This window comes from Giraffa tippelskirchi, chromosome 3 (assembly GCF_054371585.1).
Source record: "Giraffa tippelskirchi isolate mGirTip1 chromosome 3, T2T-mGirTip1v1.2.pri, whole genome shotgun sequence".
Classification (NCBI taxonomy): Eukaryota; Metazoa; Chordata; class Mammalia; order Artiodactyla; family Giraffidae; genus Giraffa; species Giraffa tippelskirchi.
The window spans coordinates 21003634-21026594 of NC_137277.1; the positions used below are offsets into that span (position 1 = coordinate 21003634).

Sequence of the window (22961 nt, forward strand, 5' to 3'; positions counted from 1 at the left end):
CACAGGGATCAGTGGACAGAGGGGTGAGAGACAAAAGCCGCAGGATGTGGCAGCTCAAAGATGACCTCATTTTCCCCGTTTTCTAGGACCCTGTGGTCAGGGAAGGCTGTGTGGGTCATGGCCTCTTTCATGAGCTCATTAACTCTTTACAGGGGGCAAACTCAACTGACTAATAGCGAGATTGTTTAAGAATCCATATGCATATTCATGAGGAAAACGCCAGTTTTCTTGTACCAACGCCCACGACAGGCCTATATAAGGTCTAGGGAAGAAGGGAGATTTCAAACTCGAGCAAATCCAACCGTGGACAAAGCAAGAGTCTTGGCCATGACTTCCATCAGCTGCAGTTCTCTCCTCAGTGGGCCGCTCTCACAGGCCGGGGCCACCCTGCTGGGCCTCTCAGCCACCCTGGCACACGCCAACCGCGTCCGAGTGGGCACGACCCCTCTGGGCCGACCCAGCCTCTGTCTGCCCCACAGCTGCAACGCTGCCTGCCCCCTGCCAGGCACCTGCAACATTCCAGGCAACATTGGAATCTGCGGGACCTTTGGCGAAGGCTTCTTCAACAGCCACGAGAAGGAGACCATGCAGTTCTTGAATGACCGGCTGGCCAGCTATCTGGAGAAGGTGCGCCAGCTGGAGCGGGACAACGCGGAGCTGGAGAGCCAAATCCGAGAGTTGAGCAAATGTCCTGAGTCCACCGTGTGTCTGGACTATCAGAGTCACTTCCGCTTCATCGAGCAGCTGCAGCAGAAGGTGAGGTTTGTGATGCTTCCCATCAGAGGTGGGCAAACAACAGTTCCTAGGACAAAGTCAATCTCTTGCCTGACTTTGTAAATAAAGTTTTATTAGTACACAGCCATGCTCATTCATTGAGGTACTGTCTCTGGCTGCTTTTAGGCTACAGTGGCAGAGTCCACTAGTTGTGATAGAGATTAATGGTCTGCAAAGCCTGAGAGATTAACTGTCTGGCCCTTTTACAAAAAAAGATGACTGACCTTTGCACTAAATGTTCAGGGCCTGGATTGATGGTGGAATCAGCTGCAGCTGATGTTTTTTTAAATTGAAGTGTAGTAAGCATTGACTTACAATGCTCTGTTAATTTCTGCTGTACAGTAAAGTGATTCAGTTATACATATGTATATATACTTTTTAATATTCTTAAAAACATTTTTTTTGATGTGAATCATTTTTTACAAGTATTGAAATGTTACAGTATTGTTTCTGTTGTTACTGTTTTGGTTTTCTGACTGCAAGCCATGCGGGATCTTAGCTCCCCCACCAGGGATCAAATCTGCACCCCCTGCAGAAATCTTAACCACAGAACCACCAGGGTAGTCCCTATATTCTTTTAATATTTTTTTCAATTATGGTTTATCCCAGGATATTGAGTATAGTTCCCTGTGCTGTACAGTTTGTTTATCCAGTCTTTGTATAATAGTTTGCACCTGCTAACCCCAGACTTGGGGGGAAGAGATTCTCTTGAGTGAAGGTGAATGTGAATGTGTAAAGGATAAGATGTAGCATTTGATTCTCTGGGATTCTGAGTTTATGCTAACTTAGTTTCAGTACTTACAATTCCTCAATTGTAGTTGCAAAAACAGTGCAAATTAAGTTTGGTGCAGTTAAAGGGGTCAGGGATATATGTTCTAACGCCCTTTAAGAGCCAATGTATTCAGTAGCATTGGTCTCTTATGTATATCTGCTATCCCCTTCAATTATAAATGGAATGCTTCTGTAGAGCTTACTTAGTTTTGGAGACAGAAAGACAAAGAATGTCAGAATAAGGGCCATGGAGCTATGGCTAGATTCAGAGAAGAACTTTGAGGAGGTTGACCAACCAGTAGTAGGGACAACTTATTAAGAATGGATCCTACCTTAAGTGTAAGTTGGTATAGCTGCTATGGAAAACGGTATGGAGATTCCCAGAAAACTAATTCTAACAGAATAGAATTATAAGAATAGAATTATCATATGATCCAGTAATCCCATTCCTGGGAATATACCCAGACAAAAATATAATTCAGGATCAGAAAGTTACAGGCACCCCAACATTCATAGCGGCACTATTGATAATATCCAAAACATGGAAACAATCTAAATGGCTATCAACAGATGAATGGATAAAGAAGATGTGGTACATATACAAAATGGAATATTACTTAGCCATAAAAGGAATGAAATAATGCCATTCCCAGCAACATGGTTGCAACTAGAGATTATCACACTAAGTGAAGTAAGTCAGAAAAAGACAAATTCCATATCATATCACTTATATGTGGAATCTAAAATATGGCAAAATGAACCTATCTACAAAACAGAAATAGGCTCACAGACATAGAGAGCAGACTAGTGGTTGTCAAGGGAATGGCAGGAGGGAGAAGGATGGACTGAAAGTTTGGGGTTGGTAATGACAAACCATTATATCGAGAATGGATAAATAACAAGGTTCTAATATATAGCATAGGGAACTATATTCAATATCCTGTGATAAACCATAATGGAAAAGAATATAAAAAAGAATGTATATATATGTTCAACTGAGTCACTTTGCTGTATAGCAGAGACTGGCACAACATTGTAAATTAACTATATTTCAAGGAAAAAAAAGTTAAAAAGAATGGATCCCATCTTACCTGAAACTTTCATAACCAGCCCGTTGTTCTGTGGCCTAGATTCTAGCTCTTCTTGTTTATATCAGATTAAGCCTCAGATCTGGCAAAATAATAAGTCTTAGCTATGTGTTCAGTTTGCTACTCTCTCCCACCTCTTGCTTCTTTTGGCTATACACCTTCCCCCTTTGCCATGCATCCTCTTGCGTGTGCCCCTTCCATGCCACACCAGCATCGCTCACATATTTGGGAGTTTGTGTTGTCAAGGCGATATTGTAGATTGAACCCGGCCAATGGCTCTTCTTTTGACTGAGGCCATAGGTGACTCTGGGAATAAATGAATTCCTGAGTGTACTTTCTTTCCTCAGATCCTGTGTGTCAAATCTGAGAACAACAAACTGGTTGTGCAAATAGACAATGCCAAACTGGCTGCAGATGACTTCAGGACCAAGTGAGTCGGGGTAGCACACCTGGGGGAGGAGCCAGATGCCTACCTTGATGTCTCTCTGGTGATGCACCTGGCATCAGAGATACAGTCAACCAAGATCCCAAACCAACAGTTACAGCTGACATAAACAGAGGGCATTAAGTTCAAGGTCTTGAGAAAACACCCCTGCCCCCTGCAGTTGTTTCACCTTTATAGTTTATAGTGTGATTTGAAACGCTTCCTCCACTTGAGTCTATGTAAGAAGAACCTGGTAAGGTGGGGAGGGCAGTGCTGGCATCTGCTTTCTGAGGACACGGGGACTGGAGCCCTGAAGGGACTTGCTGACTGGAAGTCACATGGCTGTTGAGCGGTAGAACCAGAACTTGCCCCCTCATTTCCTATCCGAGGTCATTTTGTAGGAAACTCTGCTGCCTTGGTAAAAGATGTATCTCCACAATGCAGCTCCACCAATTTGTGAGCACTAGTAATTCATGATAGAAATCTGGAGCCTAGAGCCATGTGGAGGTCAGAGGGTTTACATTCCCTGAGAGGGTCCAGTGGGGCAGCAGGAAGGACATTATGTTCTATTGTCTTTCTTCTGGGCACTGTGGACACCTCACTCCTCCAGGGTGAAGGAAGTTTCTTCCCATCCTGGCAGTTTGGCTCCTAATCTAGGACAGAGTCCAGGGTCCATCTCAGTTGGGGGGCATGGAAGATGAGGGTTTGCAGTGAGCCCACTTGTCTGGCTACTCTGATGCTTCCCCTTTGGCCATCTGCCCTTGAGGGCGGCACTGTCCGTGGGCCACCCTGGTATCGTCAGGCCCGGCTGCTCTGCCTGGTTGTCCTAGGTGCTTAGTGTTGAATGAGTGAGAATCACCCTGCAGTTTCTGCGAGCGCACGACCCAGGCAATGCCAACTCACAACTGGACGGCAGAGGGAAGGCCAGTGAGTCACTCTGTGGGTTGTGTCCCATGGGCCCTCTTCTCTTTAACCCCGATCCCTGCATCTGCCCTGGTGAAGGTTCCAGACGGAGCACTCCCTCCGCCAGCTGGTGGAGGCTGATATTTGCGGGATGCGCAGGGCGCTGGATGACCTCACACTTGCCAAGGCTGATCTGGAGGCCCAGCTGGAGTCCCGGAAGGAGGAGCTGCTCTGCCTCAAGAAGAACTATGAGCAGGTGCAGGGGCCCTTTGGGTGGCACGTGGAGATGTCCTGGGGGTGAATTCAGGCTTCTTTGGAGGAAGCAATGAGGCTCTTCCTTCCGCTTGGGGTAGATGCTTGTGCCTTGTGGTTAAGCCTTGAAGGGGAGTTCTGACTTTCACAGGGAGGCTGCTCACTGAATGGCTTCGGAAACCACCACACTGATGCAGGCAGTGCCTCATCCTCAGAGGAGTGCAGGGAAATTGCTGGAGTGAATGGAAGTGGGAAGTGGGAGTTGAGGCTCTGAGCAGAGGGCAGCAGGAGCCCCACCAACGGGATGTCCTCCTATGCCCATAGGAAGTCCACACTCTGAAGTGTCAGCTGGGAGATAAGCTCAAGATTGAGCTGGACTTGGAGCCCACTGTGAACCTGGGCAGGGTGCTGGAGGAGATGCGGGGCCAGTACGAGGCCATGGTGGAGACCAACCTCCGTGACGTGGAGCAGTGGTTCCAAACTCAGGTGAGGGCAGTGCTGCAGAGCAGGGAGGGATCCGGCTGCATCTGGCCAGAGAGGTGATTGATCACTTCTCTGTGTGCTCGTGCTACAGTCTGAAGGCATCAGCCTGCAGGCCATGTCCTGCTCAGAGGAGCTGCAGTGCTGCCAGTCGGAGATCCTGGAGCTTCGACGCACGGTGAACGCCCTGGAGGTGGAGCTGCAGGCTCAGCACACGCTGGTGAGTTCCTCTGGGAGCGTGGAAGACTCAGGTGGGCTCTCGCTTCTCATGGGCAGTCTTCAGGTTCAGTACATGCCTCAGTTAGGTATCGGCCAAGGAGCAAGCTTTAACCTTGACTTCTTTGCCTTTGGGCTTCCCTGATGGCTCAGTTGGTAAAGAATCCACCTGTGATGCAGGAGACCCCGGTTCGATTCCTGGGTCGGGAAGATCCATTGGAGAAGAAAATTGGCTACCACTCCAGTAATCTTGGGCTTCCCTTGTGGCTCAGCTGGTAAAGAATCTGCCCACAACGTGGGATTCAATCCCTGGGTTGGGAAGATCCCCTGGAGAAGGGAAAGGCTAGCCACTCTAGTATTCTGGCCTGGAGAATTCCATGAACTGTATAGTCCATGGGGTCGCAAAGAGTTGGACACAACTGAGTGACTTTCACTTTCACTTTCTTTACCTTTGGAAGAACTCTCTAGTGTATGTGGATGCTGAGGAAATGAACATTCATGCAGTGAGGGAGGTTTTGCAAACGTCTCCTAAGGTCTATAATAAAGAGACACAGCATGTTGTTAGTTGTTGCTGCTGAGGACTTGCTCTCTGGGCCTGACGACAGCTTGGAGTGTCATGGTCTGAAAGGGTTGAGGACAGGGTCCATGACTTTTAACCTCTTCCCCTCTTTCTTTGGTATCACAGAAGGACTGTCTGCAGAACTCACTGTATGAATCTGAGGCCCGCTTCGGCACCGAGCTGGCCCAAATGCAGAGCCTCATCAGCAACGTAGAGGAACAGCTGTCTGAGATCCGGGCTGACCTGGAGTGGCAGAACCAGAAGTACCAGGTGCTACTGGACGTCAAGGCCCGGCTGGAGGGTGAGATTGCCACATACCGGAACCTTCTGGAAAACGAGGACTGCAAGTATGTAGCCTGATATTGTTTATGTCAATATCATGTGTAAAAGCTGCTGCTGCTGCTGCTGCTAAGTTGCTTCGGTCGTGTCCGACTCTGTGCGACCCCATTGACGGCAGCCCACCAGGCTCTCCCGTCCCTGGGAGTCTCCAGGCAAGAACACTGGAGTGGGTTGCCATTTCCTTCTCCAATGCATGAAAGTGAAAAGTGAAAGTGAAGCCACTCAGTCGTGTCTGACTCTTAGAGACCCCATGGACTGCAGCCCACCAGGCTCCTCTGTCCATGGGATTTTCCAGGCAAGAGTACTGGAGTGGGTTGCCATTGCCTTCTCCATGTGTAAAAGCAGAGACCTTTTATTGGAAACGAACTAAAAGGAGGGAGTGGCATTGCAGATTCTACCTCTGAGGACAAACTTGCTCCTCAGTAAGCCTGGTGCTGCTTGGACATGGAGGAAGGTGTGTAAGAATTCTGAAACTCATGCCATCCATGTTACACATCCAGGTGCTAGTCACTCCCACAGGGGCTAACATACTGAGGGTTCAGTACATTTAGGTTTTGCTAAATTCCTTCTGGAATATCCCAGGAGCGTCACTTTCAGCATTTAAAAATATTGCATGGAGCACTGGTACCTATTATCTCATTTTTAGTTTCTCAATAGCACTGTGACATAGGTGGACAGATGGTATAACCCAATGAACAGTCAGGAACAGGATCAGGGACTGTGTTTATAAATGCTTTGTTGCTGTTGTTTCGTCATTCAGTTGTGTCCGACTTTCCATGACCCAGTGGACTGTAGCCCACCAGGCTCCTGGGGTTTTGGGTTCTGGGGTTCTCTAGGCAAGAACACTGACGTGGGTAGCCATTTCCTTCTCCAGGGGATCTTCCCAACCCAGGAGTCGAACCTGCATCTTCTAGGTCTTCTGTGTCCGCAGGCAGATTCTTTACTGCTGAGCCACCTGGGAAGCCCCTAGGGGCTGTGTTTAAATTGAGAGGGTGGTTGGCCTTGGCCTGTTCCTGCTCCGCTTGCTTTCTGCCTTTCTCTCTGCTGTGTTCCATTCCTCGTGGGAGAGAACATTGGTTTTGTACAAGGCATTCTGAGCTCTGGCTACAGCCTCACTGAGAACTTGGGACAGTCCCTCCCCTTTCTAGGCTTAGAGGGACCTGTATGGCCTAAGCTCTGCTTTGCTCTTCCAATTCTTTTAAAACTTATTTGGCTGCACCAGGTCTAAGTTGCAGCACGTAGGATCTTCAGTCTTTGTTGTGGCATGTGGGATCTGTCACTGTGGCATGAGGACTCTTAGTTGAGGCATGTGGGATCCAGTTCCCCGACCAGGGATCGAATCCAGGCCCCCTGCACTGGGAGCATGGAGTCTCAGCTACTGAACCACGAGAGAAATCCCCTGCTCTTTCAGTTTCAAAGTGCCTATTTATTTTGGACTTTCCTGCACTTCTCATTCATTGTTGTCGTTCAGTCTCTCAGTCGTGTCCAACTCTTTGTGACCCCATGGACTGTAGCACACCAGGCCTCTCTGTCCCTCACCATCTCCTGAAGTTTGCCCAAGTTCATGTCCATTGCATGCATATTGCCATCCAGCCATCTCATCCTCTGATGCCCTCTTCTCCTTCTGTCCTCAATCTTTCTCAGCATCAGGGATTTCTCCAATGGTCAGCTGTTTGCATCAGGTGACCAAAATACTGGCGTTTCAGATTCAGCATCAGTCCTTCCAAAGAGTATTCAGGGTTAATTTCCCTTAAGATTGACTGGTTTGATCTCCTTGCTGTCCAAGGGACTCTCAGAAGTCTTCTCTAGCACCACAGTTCATGCCAATGTTTAAACACTTTTTTTTTTCTCTCTCTACAGGCTCCCTTGCAACCCGTGTGCGACCCCAGTCTCCAGCACCTGTGTGGGCCCTTCAGCCTGTACCTCCTGCTCTCCCTGCCTTTCTAGGCCTTCTGGGCCCTGCTCATCACCTCAATGCTGAATTACTCCTCACCTGGAGGAGCCAGAAAATGGCAAACGCCTGTAGTCCCTTGGCTCCATCCCCCAGGCCTGCCACCCCAGGCCTTTCTGTCCCAGTCAGCCTAAGGGGAGACTGAAGGCAGGCAGAGCTTCTCTACTGATGGGCTTTCTGGTCCAGCCGCTCGGCCCTGGCCCTTAGATTTGTCCTTCCTCCCTTCAGAGTGTCCTGACTGCTCTACTTTCTCTCTTCTGCTGCCCCCTGGTCTTTCAGACCTTGCTTTTAATTTGCTAATAAACTTCATTTCTGCAGCATAAGGAGCCCAGTGCCCTCGGGTCTGTTCCTTCATCCCATGTTGAGTGATGCTGAGAGTGATGCTGCGGGGCTCCCTGAGCCAGTCATTCGTGTAGAAGCAGAGATTGTGGTTTACTCACCAGGGTGGTTCTGGGAGATGGCAAAGCCAGTGAGGACTGTGGCTAAAATATGAAAGTGCAGCAAAATGGCACAGGTGAGAGATACCTAGCTCTTGACCTGACCAAGTCTGATTGCAGAGCCAGATCACAGAGCTTTAAAAATACAGACTAAATAACAACCCCCACACCCCCACCTTTTTATCTGGATAAAGCCAGCTGGTCCTTGAGCAAGGGAAAAACTCAGGTCAGAGGTTCTGCTGGCCCCTCCAGAATACTCTCCTTAAAGTAAGTTTTTGTGATCACATGCTCATTATGGGCAAGGCATCGTCCTGGGGCTTTATAAACACTGGGACACAGGGTCCCACAAAAACCCTGCAAAGAGGGAGTGGCTGTTACCATTTCAGCTGGGGGGCTGAATCAAGGCTTGAAGCCCAGTTTCTTTGAACTATATCCAAAATTCATACTTTGGAAGCTTTGAAGAGGCAAAAATTAAACATGAGAAAGTTTAGGACACTAGTTCTAAAATTGTGGGTCCTCCAACCAGTAGTAACAGCATCATATGAGAACTTGTTGGAAATGCATCTTCTTGGGCCCCACCCCCAGGCTTTCTGAATAAGCAGTCAGTTTCATTGAGCCTTCCAGGTGATTCTATGCACAATCAAGTTTAAGAAACACTGTTGGGGGTTTATTTGGAAAGTGAGATCACTGCAGAAGGGATGGGCCTTACTCTCCTGATCTCATGGGTGAGGAACTCTTGATCCCATTGAGTTAGTGGTGAACATGTTAAGCGACGATAATTGCTGAGCTGGTCACTATATCAATCTAGAAAAGGCCAAACTCACCCACCCAAGCTCCCCTACAGGCTCCATTGGCAAGTCCTTCTGGCTGCCCAGCTTGGAGCTCCAGTCAATAGACACGTGAACCTGAAGCTCCATATTTAGGCAGCCATGGCTAAGAAGAGCATGACTCCAGAAAGCAGCATCAGAATTGGCCAAGTAGTAAGTAGTGAGATCCCCATCACTGGAAGCACTCAAAGAGGACTTTTATAACCACGTGGTGAAGACATTGAGGAAGTCACTCAGGTATCTGATGGAGCTGGATAAGATGGTTGTAGAGGGTCTTCTAGCTCCTCAAATTGATGACTTTCTACTTTCTAGGTCTTATTAATCAGTGAAACTACAAGCAGAGCCAATACACTGAATCAAGCAGCTGGTTCTTGTCTTCCCTCTCTACTCCTTAAACTCTCTGAATCAGAGTAGCTTGCTGCGAAATTTACAAAGTCTAGCTGATGGCTCTTGAGTTCAGCCCATGCTCTGCACGAGTAACCACAGTCCCAAGTCTCAGGGATGGAGAGGTTTTAAGTCAGAACCTGGCTGCTGTGCCTCCAACTGCTCTCAAGCCTGGAAACCTACCTGTTGGCCACTGTCTCTGTGCTGCTGCTGCTGCTAAGTCGCTTCAGTCGTGTCCAACTCTGTGCAACCCCATGGACTGCAGCCTACCAGGCTCCTCTGTCCATGGGATTTTCCAGGCAAGAGTAATGGAGTGAGTTGCCATTGCCTTCTCCAACTGTCTCTGTAGATGGGACTGATTTGCTTGGGAGCCATCAGGACTTGCATGGTAGGAAGCTCTGGAAGGTCAGAGGCTGTTCACCCTCCCCTCCCCTCCACTGTGCCTCTGCTCTTTTCCCAAGTGTAGAGCTGTCTGGGCGCAGGCGATGCATCCCCGAGACACATATCCAAGAGTAGGTCCTAATAAGAAAGAGCAATCTCAATCAGTCTTAATTTAGCCCCCAGCCCAGACACCTTTGCTTTTTCCTTTGTACTTAAATAGCTCCTTTCATCCAACAAGTTCAAAGCCAACTAACAAAATAAAGCCACTTACTCTCGCACCATGAGTGAGGAGGGAAGCATTGTGTTTTCCATGTAAGGAGACGGAGAGGAGGTGAGTCATTCATTGGTGGAGAGATTCTTCTGGTGACATGAAATGAGTCAGTTTGGCCTCAAGGTGACTGACCTGTGTTTCTTAATACAATGCCTTGTCATCTATAATTAAAATATTAGCTTTGATGAGAGATTTTGTGTGTGTGTATGTCTGTGTGTGAATGTGTGAAGTGGTTTGGGAAGAAATGCTGGGTAAAGGAGATAATTATGCTTGGGAAGGTGTGAAGAGCTTCCCTGAAAACCAAACAATCCATTATTACCATCATCACTACCATTATCACCACCACAATTATCTTTTTCATAATCATCACCATCACCATCATCACCATCGCTACCATCATCATCATCATTACATATCTTCACCATTATCATCATCACTGATGCTTATACTCACTGAGCTCTTACTGTGAGCCAGGCACTAATTCAAGTTAGGGATAAGTTTACGTACATATACTCATTTAACACTACAGCAATCCTATGAAGCCAATACCATTGTTATTCCCATTTTGCAGATGAGGAACCAAAGCTCAGAAAGGCTAAATAACATGCCCAAGGACACACAGCTACTCAGTGGGGAAGCCAGGGTTCAGATCCAGGTAGTCTGCCTCCAGCAACTGTTCTTTCAACCATTGTGCTGTACAGAGGCCAAGTCTCAGTTTGTGTCAGCAGGACAACAGAACTGTAATCATACCAATGTTTTGATTTGTTTTCCTTGAAGGGAATAAGACAGTGTTTATGCTTGAGAATTCTTTCATATCTGAGAATTTATGCCATAAAAGGTAGGTGCAAAGAATGAAAGTTCTATAGTATCTGAAAATAGCATGAGGACCCTGGCGATTTTGATGGTGGGAAATCATCAAAGAAGGCCAGTCACTCTCCGCCATTACTAGGACCACTTTGTCCACTGAGGTAGAGAAGGAGAAGAGAAATAGAACCCTGTATATATGTTCATCATTTTACCATTTGCAAAGTACTTTCATATGTGTTATCCAACTTGAGCCCCCACCCCTAAACCCTGAGAGAGACAGAACAGGTTCCATAGTGTGCATTTTGCAGTGGAAGAAGTTCAAAGTTAGGGACTCATTCAAGTCCAGGTCTTATCATTCCTGGCACATCACCCTGAACCAAACTGCCAAGCATTTTACTGGAGGTACCTCTGGATAAAACTTTAGATTTAGACACTCTCCAAGGCTGGTGGGATGGTTGGATGGTTGGATGGCATCACCAGCTCAATGGACTTGAGTTTGAGCAAGCTCTGGGAGATGGCGAAGGACAGGGAAGCCTCGTGTGCTGCAGGCCATGGGACTGAGCACATGGCAAAGAGTCGGATACAACTGAGCGACTGATCAACAGCAATAAGTCTGGGGGGAGATGGCCGAGATGGATTTTGCAGGGCCTGGGAATTCCCCAAAGGATAATCTTCCCAGTGCATCCTTTCACCCTGCAATGTCCTCCTCACCCACCACATTGCAGGCTGAGTCTCCTGGCCTCCTTCAGCTGAGGCTCCCCCTTTAGGCTAGTTTTTGTACCCACACTTCTCTTGCCTTACTTCCCCTTTCCTCCCCCAGCTTGTCAGACATCTTAAACATGTGGTTTGTTCATTCACATTAGCTTCAAGGCCCTTTAAGAGGCCTCCACCATCAGTATCTCTCTCTGATTCTGAGGGTGGCCACTATGTCCACCTACCAACAGGGTCACCCATCACCTCCGTTTCTCCCTGCTAATATCGTTCCCTTTCCTAGAAAGAGGAAGCTCTTACACTTGCTTGACTCAGCATTGCCTCTTTTCTATCTTCTGACCCACACCCCATCCCTGGAAGCCTCTTTCACCTGCTTTGAAACTCATCTCAATGACCACAGATCCTACGGGGATGCTGCAGCTCCATCAAGCAATGAGAACCGATATTAAAATAAAATAACCCATTACCAGGTCTGGTGGAAGAAAAGATTCTTAAAGGGATTAGGGTTCTAGGGAGATCAGTTGTTTGAAGCCAACCTCTGAGTCACCTAGAGAATAGAGTCACCGATAAATCTCCTTTAAGGGACAAGGAGATAATCTGAAATGGCCTCTTCCTTCACCTCCTGGCTGAGAATCATGAAATGGGTTGAAATGGCCTGACTGCAGTTTGGGGCAGGAGCAAGTGTGGGAAAAGAGGGAGGGGGAAGGAAGGAACTGTTTTTTTGTTTTTTTGGAGGGAAGGTGAAGGGCTCAATTATATTACCGTACATTAGAGTTAGTTATAGACTTGACTGCCTGCTCAGCGGGACTGAGAGCACATCATTTGCCCATCCCCCACAAGTATCCCCCTCCCCACCCACCCCCGGCCATCAACCCCCCATCCCACAGTCCTGGGACTATGCCAGGCACTTGGTAGAAGTTCAAAAAGTGATTACTGCCCTTAATATTATATATACAGTTTTCTAAATCCATTAAATACAAATAAATTTCCAAATGTCCGTATGTCTTTAAAATATCTCCTCTCCTCATCTTCTTGTCATTTCTCACGTATTTGGGAGACCCATGTTAGTTTGAGTTGTTTGTAAAAAGATAATCTGCTACAGGAACTGTGATTATTCTGTTTCAATTTCATCCCATGCCCAGCATGGAGAAGCTGCTCTTTAAATGTGCTTTGGAAAAACTGAACTAAGTAAAATTGTGGGTTTGATAGTCCTGGACTGCTCAGTTTCTCTCTGCGTGAATAAACTCTGCAAGTATTTTCAATTAGGAGATCAAGAGAGTACATGAAGTCTATTCCCAATCTGTGTGAGGCCATGAAGACCTTATAATCTTGGAGTCCCATGAAATTATTAGTTGCTCAGTCATATCCAACTCTTTGCAACCCCATGGACTGTAGCCCACCAGGCTCCTCTGTCCATGGAATTCTCCAGGAAAAAATACTGAAGTGGGTAGCCATTCCCTTCTCCAGGGATCTTCCTAATCCAGGGATCAAACCCAGGTCTTCTGCATTGCAGGCAGATTCTTTACTGTCTGATTCACCAGGGAAGCCCCTGGAGTCCCATCTTCCCCACTAATTCAAGAAGCAAATTCACATAAGCCTACTGATATTTTGAAAGCATCGCAAGAAAGAAAGTAGATTTACAAGGGATGGTAGCATTATGTTTACTTACCAGCTCTTCTGTCCACTGTCTCCCTCCTGAATTCTTGTGCCATTTCACCTTCTGCAGGGAAAAAAGGAATCTCCAGGAGAAGCCAGCAGGTAACAGGTGTAACCTGTTCTTTGCTGCATCTTCTCTGTGGTTGCCGATTGACTGTGACCTGGAGATGTACAGGTGTGACTACCCCAGCTCCTTTCTTCCTTTCTCTTCTACACACCCCCAAGGAACAGGTAGCAGGGTCCCTTTTGACATTTTGCAGCCTGGACGTAGACAACAGTGCATTTCTCAGTGGCGAACAAATCTCAGACTGGATCATGGAGTTGATGCTCTGGTCTGAACATCTTGGAACAATGTCACTTCTGCCCGAGGTCTCAGAAACTATGGTCCCATGTCTGTAGATCTCTTCTGAGTCTCCATTTACATCTCTCAGGACACTCATCAGGGTGGACCACTCTTCTCTACCTTCATTTAGGTTGTCTTGGTTACTTCTCAGCTTTCCATCCTCCAAGTTCCCTCACTTGAAGACAGGCTAGCTTTGTCTGATCAGCATGACCCATTGTGGTTCTGAGGATTCCTTCCAGGTCCCCTCCTTGCCTCTTCTTTGTATTCTTATCTTTCTTATTAAACACATATCTCCCTGCTTCCCTCTTTTCCCAGTTCTTGGCTCTTTCTGCATTGAATGCAAGGTATGTCCGCTTTTTTGTCCCAATCCTTGAAACTTCTCATACTTAGAACCTAGACCTTCTCCTTTGCTTAAAGCCTCCATGATGCCACACTGGCCAATCAGTAGATAAGATCAAAGAGCTTGGAGGATGCTGCTGGCATTTAGTCTGAGCTCCCTGGGTGGGGAGGAAGGCAGGACTGTGGTGCCTTGCTGGAAAGCCAGTGCTTTGGAGTAGGCTGACAAGAGTTGGGAAGCAGGCTTGTGCTGTTCACTAGGAGCAAATGCCCATCAGTCTGATTCACAGGGCTTTCTGTTTGTCCCAAGCCTGGATGAGTGAGACAGGAGCTCCTGGCCTTGAGTCCTTCCTCCGGGAAGTCTCAGTGATGCTTGCCTCAGGATCCACCTATTTCCCCCCCTTTAATTGCCTTGGAGGAAAGCAAAGAGATTTCGATTTTATTATAAGTCTGGAGCTTTTGGTCTGAATGGCATTACAGTAAGTGGCAATAATGGCCTTGGAGAGAGGGTAGATGAAGGACCTCTCATCTGAGACAAAGCGGAGCACAGCGTGAATACTGTCATGAAAGCTTGCTGCGGGGAAGGACTCCAATAAGCTGTCAATAAAACTGCCTCTGGAGGGCAGCCAAAACCACAGCGAAGGCTGGGGTGCTGCTCCCCAAGGAGCAGGTGGTACCTGGTGGTGCAATATTTATATGTTCAGAACTTTGGTCACCCCTTCCTCAGACCTTCTAGTGACTTCAGTGACTCCAAGATTGTCTTGCAAAATCCCCTTTAGCCGTGTCTCCTCATTTTCTCTCCTGGGTACCCAGGTCCTTGGATTCAATGACATGACCACAGAGCCCCTTCCCTTGGCACCTTTCAACCTTTGGTTCTTAAACCAAGTAGCAGGTAACCCAGTAAGGCTGATGGTGGGAGCCTGGGACAGGGTATGATGCATCTTCCTGGTGTGTCAGTTATACTTGGAGAATTGGGCAAAATGTTAGAAAGTCTAACTGGAAATTTTAAAACATTTTCTGTTAAAGCCAACATGAAATTTTCATGCTTGAAGGGGCTCCTTTAGACTATCTCCTAGACTTACCACTCATTCTATTCTAACACCATGGCTAGATACCTCACTGGAAAAGTTTTGCAAACCTAGCCATATTCCTTTCTCACACCTCCCTCCAGAGACTTCCTTAGTTTTAATGCATTTATATGGATTTCTCAGCTTGCATTTTCTCAGCCTTCTTTCTAAATGATCTCTTCTTCCAGAATCTTCCTTGTTCTCATTCTCAAACTAATTATCAAAGCCTCTATCTTTAAAATTCCTCTACAGTCCTTTTTTATTTTGCCACACCTCGAAACATATAGGATTTTAGTTCCCCGACCAGGAATCGAACCCATGGTGCCTGCAGTGGAAGCACGGAGTCTTAACCACTGGACCACCAGGGGAGTCCCTTCTCTACAGAACATTTTAAATTTTATTTTTTAATTAACTAAAATTTATTACTTATTAAAAATTTATTTTTTTAATTGGAGGAAAATTGCTTTATGTTACATTAGTTTCTGCTATACAGCAAAGTGAATCAGTTATGCATATATATATATCTGAGTTTCCCCAGTGGCTCAGCCGTAAAGAATCTGCCTGCAATGCGGGAGACCCGGGTTTGATCCCTGGGTCGGGAAGATCCCCTGTAGGAGGGCAAGGCTACCCACTCCAGTATTCTTGCCTAGTGAATCCCATGGACAGAGGAGCCTGTTAGGCTACAGTCCTTAGGGTCGCAAAGAGGTGGACACTACTGAAGTGATTGAGCATGTCTGCACACATACATATATCCACTCTTTTTTAGATTCTTTTCCTTTTACAGTCCTTTTGAGTGATAGGCAGGTGGCATTACATAAATAGCTGTCCATCCTTCTTGGCTGTGGCCCGAGTCAATTCTTATCCACCTCGTGTCTTCTAAGGCTTGGATGCTACATCATTGAAGGATTCTTGTCTCAAAGCAGATGGAAAGGGAACACACTTCTGACATTTAATGCAACTTGTTCCTTGATTCAATCCTAGTCCCTCCCTGGAAATGCCAAGTGGGCCAGGAGGTGAATTTGATCATGGTTTTACCAGGTCACATAACACAAAAGAATGTCATTGGATGGACTAACTCCCAATTAACAAGGGCAGATCCTCAGGCTAGACCATGTGGCTTCTTTGAAGGTCTACCGCAGGCCTCTGATTTCATGGGTGCACAGCCTGAAGAGTAGTCCTGACTTAATAAGAAGCCAAGTAAAAAAATTTATGGGACAAGGGACTCTTCTGAGGAAGGCCAATAACAGATTGAAGGGAAGGGCGTTTGAAAAGCAGTGAAAAAATAAAAAGGAAAAAGACATTACATACTGTGTACACACCCTCTGGGGATGGGGTATAAATGCTCCACAGAGGCAGAAGGCTCACAAGCTCCTTGGAAAACTTGGACTCTGTGTTCAGCTGGGCACCTCGCTCCCTCTAGCACCATGTCTTACAGCTGCTGCCTGCCCAACCTGAGCTTCCGCTCCAGCTGCTCTTCCAGGCCCTGCGTACCCCCCAGCTGCTGTGGCACCACCCTGCCCGGGGCCTGCAACATCCCTGCCAATGTGGGCAGCTGCAACTGGTTCTGCGAGGGCTCCTTCAACGGCAATGAGAAGGAGACCATGCAGTTCCTGAATGATCGGCTGGCCAGCTACCTGGAGAAGGTGCGGCAGCTGGAGCGGGAGAATGCGGAGCTGGAGAGCCGCATCTTGGAGAGGAGCCAGCAGCAGGAGCCCCTCTTGTGCCCCAACTACCAGTCCTACTTCCGGACCATCGAGGAGCTCCAGCAGAAGGTGAGGGGCCTTGCTGTCATCTCTAAGCAGGGGGAGTGCGCCAGGATTCTCAATCTGAGGGAGAGAACTGTGTTTCTTAGATCTAGGCCATCTTGATTCTTGGTTCCTCCTTTTACCTTCAAAATGGCTTTATAAGGATTTTTAAAGAAGTTAATGATTTTATAGTTATTTTCAGTCCTCACCCAGCAACCTCTCATTCTCCAGATCCTGTGTGCCAAGTCTGAGAATGCCAGACTGGTGGTGCAGATTGATAATGCCAAGCTGGCCGCAGATGACTTCAGGACCAAGTAAGTGGTTCAGATTTCGCCTGGGTGCCCGCTCCTTTTGTTCAGTCTCTAGTGAAAGAAGAGGGTTTTCCATGGTTGACTGAACAGCAGTCAATCCATCAATCATGAAGGATTCTGCAGAGGATTGAGGGGACCAAACAAAGGAGTCACAAAAGTAGAGGAGGAATCAAGTCAATTTGGGGATCAATATTGGGTCTTGACTGAGCCTCCAGCACCCTGCCTTTGTCTCCTGGGTCTACTCATTGCCGAAGGGGGAAGGCAAGGGGATTGGGGTTATCCAAGATCATTCCTGTGAGTCTTCAGGGTCTGCCAGTTACCGCTCTGACCCTGTCCTTGTGCAGGTACGAGACAGAGATGGGCTTGCGGCAGCTGGTGGAGTCGGACATCAATGGCCTGCGTAGGATCCTGGATGAGCTGACCCTGTGCAAGTCCGACCTGGAGGCCCAGGTGGAGTCCCTGAAGGAGGAGCTGATCTGCCTCAAGAGCAACCATGAGGAGGTGAGACCAGAGATGAGAAATGAAAAAACCTGACTCAGTCTCAGGCCTAGGGCGGCTTTAGTGACTTGGGGTGGTGGAATTAGGGATAAGAATCTTTCAGATTTCTTCAAAAACACCAAAACTTCATGATGAAAGAAAACATTGGAAGATGAAACCTATCCATGTTCCCAGATAAGCTGTATCTTTCACTTGAAATTGGGGCGTCACTTTAGTTTCCCAGGGCACCTCCCTGGGCTTGTGATCAGCTGCTGATTTGTAGAAGTCCCAGCACTGCTCTGATATGCCATTCGAAGCCATCTCTCTTCCCCAAAGCCAAAATAGCAGTCCTGGTGAATCAAAGTCTCTATTCTTTCAAAGTTTTGATGAAAAATGATCCAGGGTTCCTTCTCTCTCTTGGGAGGGGTCATGACAATATCTTACTTGATGGCAAGAATGGTTTGATATACAATCTGAAATTATACAGCCAATTCTTTTTATTTATGGGCTTATCTGCAGCCAATCTACAACCTGGGAAATTTGGGCATTTATACATCCTTGAATAGCCCCCAAGCAAACCCCTGGAAATTTTTTTTGAATCCAAGGATCATGACACAGTCATGGTGGGAAGGAGCCGAACACATGGAACACAGACCACTTTACCTCCTGCTGTCATAGCTGTTTCACTAGAAGTTCCTTTTCCAAGGAAGTAGATGAATAGGATGTCAACAAGCAGTGCCGTTTCTTAGGTTCCACTCTTCATTGAGGATAGTCACTCTTGCATTTTCTGCATCCACAGGAAGTCAACACCCTGCGGAGCCAGCTGGGAGACCGCCTCAACGTGGAGGTGGACGCCGCCCCCACTGTGGACCTCAACCGTGTGCTCAATGAGACCAGGGCTCAGTACGAGGCCTTGGTGGAGACCAACCGCAGGGACGTGGAGGAATGGTACATCAGGCAGGTGAGCATCTCGGTGCGTGGTGTCTCAGCACCCTCGGCCCCTTGGAGCCCTTCAGGCGGGGTCTGATCCTGTCTTCTGCCCTTTGGTGTTTCAGACTGAGGAGCTGAACAAGCAGGTGGTGTCCAGCTCAGAGCAGCTGCAGTCCTGCCAGGCAGAGATCATCGAGCTGAGACGCACGGTCAATGCCCTGGAGGTGGAACTGCAGGCCCAGCACAACCTGGTGGGTAACGATGAGACTCCTGGTGAGGAGTTGAGGTCAGGGAGTCAGGAGCACTGGGATGCCCTCCGGACCACCCTTTCCTGAGCTCTTGGAGCTCATGACTTGTTTGGAAGCGATGGAGAAGTCCCTGAAGGAGCAGCTCTGTGACCTTCCTCCCCTTGTCCCCTGACAGAGAGACTCCCTGGAGAACACCCTGACGGAGACGGAGGCCCGCTACAGCTCCCAGCTGGCCCAGGTGCAGGGCCTGATCAGCAATGTGGAGCTGCAGCTGGCGGAGATCAGGAGTGACCTGGAGCGGCAGAACCAGGAGTACCAGGTGCTGCTGGACGTGCGGGCCCGGCTGGAGAATGAGATCAACACGTACCGGGGGCTGCTGGACAGCGAGGACTGCAAGTGAGTACCAAGCAGGTGTTTGGTGAAGCCATGCACACATAGATGTACTTCTTAGTTGGACTCCAGGCAAAGATTGCATACCTTGGAGAGGAAATTATGACTTCACACCAGACATGCTCAAACAGAGCTCAGGAAGCAATGTGGTTAACATTAAAACATAAAATGGCATGAATTGCTTGAGGGACAAACTGAAATTGTACAGCCAACTCTGCAGTCTACTGTGATGATATTGATATGTGATCAATGATATTTCTTACATTTTGCAATACCATACTGTGTAGAGGGTACATTTCTACATGCTACCTCATCTGCTGCTAGAGTTACCATGAGGTCAACAGGATCAGTATTCTCATTATTCTATAGGTGAAGGGATTGGGGCTTGAAGAAATTTAGTGACTTATCCAAGGTCACCAGCTAGGAATGGACAGTGTTGGGAGCTGAGACCAGAGTTTCTGAGTCTCTGTCCAGCACTTTTGATAGCATATGACAGGGAGACCATTAGCACTGATAGTGAGCTTTGTATCAGGTGAGCCTGTGACCTTCTCTGTTATAGGTCAGGTCAAGTCCCAACGGGCAGTCCACTCTGGGGGTCTCTCTGGTTACATCACAAGCCTTCCTCAATTTATATCATTCCCTTTTTCCAGGCTGCCCTGCAATCCCTGTGCCACGACCAATGCATGCGGGAAGACCATCACACCCTGCATCTCCAGTCCCTGTACCCCCTGCGCTCCTGCTGTCTCCTGCACACCCTGTGTCCCCCGCTCCCGCTGTGGGCCCTGCAACTCCTACATGCGCTAGAGTCCAGTGGTTGCCCAAGGAGCAAGGAGACAGGGCCCAGGGTTCTGAAGCTGTGACCTGGCCCTGGTTCTTTCCAACAAACCGTCTAGAAAACACACTGTGCATGGCTGGAGCTGCCCCAGGGGGTAAATCCAGAAGCTCACCCGACCTCCTCCAGATGATTCCTGCCCACACTTTCCTTCACTGGGTACTGTTTCTTCTTGGCTTGCCCAGAGAGCCTGCCCACGTGTCAGAAACCCTCCCTTGTAACCTCCTAATAAACTCAATTTCCTTGGCAAAGTACATGCCTTTCTCATTGGTATTCATTTGTCTCACCACGCCTGTTGCTTGAGCATTCTATAAAAGGCCACTTGAAATAAGAACCTTACATATAATGGCTTGAGTCTTGGATAGGAAAGCTGCTCCAGGCCTGGTGGGCAGATGGCTGGTCCCATGGGTGAGTGGGGGTGGGCAGGAAAGAGCGCAGGACAACTGCAGTGTGGCTCCATCTCCCCTTGGCCATTCTTGGATTTACTCCCTCACCCCTCTTGACCAGGACATCTCCTAGAGTTGATTGTAGCCGAAACTAAAATGAAGAGGCATGAGCTGGGGGCTGGAAGGAGGCTATGTAAATCTCATCTTTTCTCAGCTGGAAGTTTTATTTATTTATTATTGGAGTATAATTGCTTTACAATGTTGTTAGTTTCTGCTGAACAACAAGGTGAATCAGCTGCATGTACACATACAGCCCTTCCCTCCTGAACCTCCCTCCCACCACACCCCCTTATCCCACCCCTCAAGGTCATCACAGAGCACCGAGCTGAGCTTCCTGTGCTATGCAGCAGCTTCCCACTAGCTGTATTGTTTTTACACATGGTAATGTATGATAATGTATCACACATATGATAATGTTACTCTCTCAATTCATCCCACCTTCTCCCCCCGGCCATGTCCACAAGTGTGTTCTCTACATCTGTGTCTCTATTCCTGCCCTGTAAATAGGTTCATTGGCATTATTTTCTATATTACACATATATGCATTAATATACAATATTTGTTTTTCTGACTTACTTCACTCTGTACTCAGCAGGAAGTTTTAGATCTAGCACTGTATTACTTGTGTTACTGGTGGTCCAGGCAGCCTCAGGATCACACAGTGAAGGGTCCCCCTGGCTTGCCTGCTGTGCCCTGGACTTCTTCCTTCCTCCTGATCTCCTTCCTGGGGGTCATAATCAGCCTGGGCTCCAGCGGCTTGCTTCCCCTCCTCTGGGGCTCTGGGGCTCAGAGACCTCACCAGCTTTTCTGTTTATACTCCTACCTTTCTCTATCCAATCCAACCAGTACCTGTTGGATACCTACTCTATGTAGACCCTGGATGGTGGGGAAGGGAGAGACACATCATGACAGACATAGTCCTGGCTGCAGGTTGTTCAGTTCAGTTCAGTCGCTCAGTCGTGTCTGACTCTTTGCGACCCCATGGACTACAGCAAGCCAGGCCTCCCTGTCCATCACCAACTCCCAGAGTCTACTCAAACTCATGTCCATTGAGTCGGTGATGCATCCAACCACCTCATCCTCTGTTGTCCCCTTCTCTTCCCACTTTCAATCTTTCCCAGCATAAGGGTCTTTTCAAATGAGTCAGTTCTTCACATCAGGTGGTCAAAGTATTGGAGTTTCACCTTCAACATCAGTCCTTCCAATGAATAGTCAGGACTGACCTCCTTTAGGATGGACTGGTTGAATCTCCTTGCAGTCCAAGGGATTCTCAAGAGTCTTCTCCAACACCTCAGTTCAAAAGCATCAATTCTTTGGTGCTCAGCTTTCTTTATAGTCCAACTCTCACATCCATACATGACTACTGGAAAAACCATAGCCTTGACTAGACGACCTTTGCTGGCAAAGTAATGTCTCTGCTTTTTAATATGCCGTCTAGGTTGGTCATAACTTTTCTTCCAAGGAGCAAGTGTCTTTTAATTTCATGGTTCCAGTCACCATCTGCAGTGATTTTGGAGCCCCCTAAAAATAGAGTCTGCCGCTGTTTCCACCATTTCCCCATCTATTTGCAGGTTGTTTTAGAAAGTCTTAAAAGGGATCTTTTATCTAATCTTTTATCTAAATCTAATCCCCAATTACTGCTATTATAAACTAGTCCCTGGTACTGTGAATACTCAGGCTGGCACTGCAGGCAATTCTCAGAGTGCTGACTGTGACATCAGTATTCAACAAGAATGGGTATCTTGATTTAACTCTAATGAAGAACCTCCAGAAAGGAACACAGTCCTGCCAACACGTCGACTTTTAAAAAAATTTTGGTAAAATATAGATGACATAAAATTGACCATTTTAACCTGTTTTAGTGTACAACTCAGTGGCGTAAGGTATATTTACATTGTGGTGCAACCATCACCTCTATCCATCTCTAGAAATTTTTCACCATCCCAAACTGAAACTCTGGACTTACTAAACAATAACTCCCCAAACTCCCCTGCCCCAAGCCCCTGGTAATGTCTATTCTATTTTCTGTCCATAAGAATTTGACTCTTTTTGGTACCTGGTATAAAGAAATGGAATTATATATTATTTGTTCTTTCATATCTGGCTTTTTTCATTGTATACTGTTTTCAGGTTCATTAGTGTTGTAACATGTACTGAAATTTTTCTCTCTTGTTTTTTTAAAGTTAAAAATGCCTTAATTTTTTTATTCCTGGTACTACTACCAGGGCAATATACCTGATATAATGAAAAGAAAAAGGAAAAGACAAAGCTACAACAAATAAAAGACCTCAGGAACGTACATCTAATTGACACTACATTGCATTAATCAATAGCTGCACTTTTTGCAAACTGTTGCCATGACAGTCCTGAACAAGAAGGGTTTCCTGTTTAAGCTACAGTAACTTTTCTGACTACGGATCGTTGTTCCTTCTGTGGCAGATTTTTACAGTTCCTCTAACACATTTGGGACGACTGTCTCAAACTAACCTGCAGCTTTCCTGACAACTCCTCGCCCTCTCTCCTGCTAAGAACTGTAGCCCTTTTCTTCTGAGTATTTAGAACCTTCTGCTACCATATCCACCACTTCCACCACCAGATCCATAAC

The 22961-nt window shown here is 47.3% G+C and overlaps 2 protein-coding genes across 2 annotated transcripts; both read left to right on the forward strand.

The window, feature by feature from the left end:
- Nucleotides 1-327: 327 nt before the first annotated feature.
- On the forward strand, nucleotides 328-7787 carry LOC145540792 (keratin, type I cuticular Ha7-like). The gene is made up of 7 exons (XM_081575928.1): nucleotides 328-756; nucleotides 2981-3063; nucleotides 4060-4216; nucleotides 4537-4698; nucleotides 4787-4912; nucleotides 5594-5814; nucleotides 7667-7787. The coding sequence occupies exons 1-7, from the start codon at nucleotides 328-330 to the stop codon at nucleotides 7785-7787; spliced, it is 1299 nt and encodes a 432-aa protein (XP_081432054.1).
- Nucleotides 7788-16401: 8614 nt separating this feature from the next.
- LOC145540243 (keratin, type I microfibrillar 48 kDa, component 8C-1-like) lies at nucleotides 16402-19882 on the forward strand. Its single transcript, XM_081574433.1, has 7 exons — nucleotides 16402-16749; nucleotides 16954-17036; nucleotides 17378-17534; nucleotides 18310-18471; nucleotides 18566-18691; nucleotides 18864-19084; nucleotides 19729-19882. Exons 1-7 carry the CDS (start codon nucleotides 16402-16404, stop codon nucleotides 19880-19882), a joined length of 1251 nt encoding a protein of 416 aa, XP_081430559.1.
- The last annotated feature ends 3079 nt before the right edge of the window (nucleotides 19883-22961 follow it).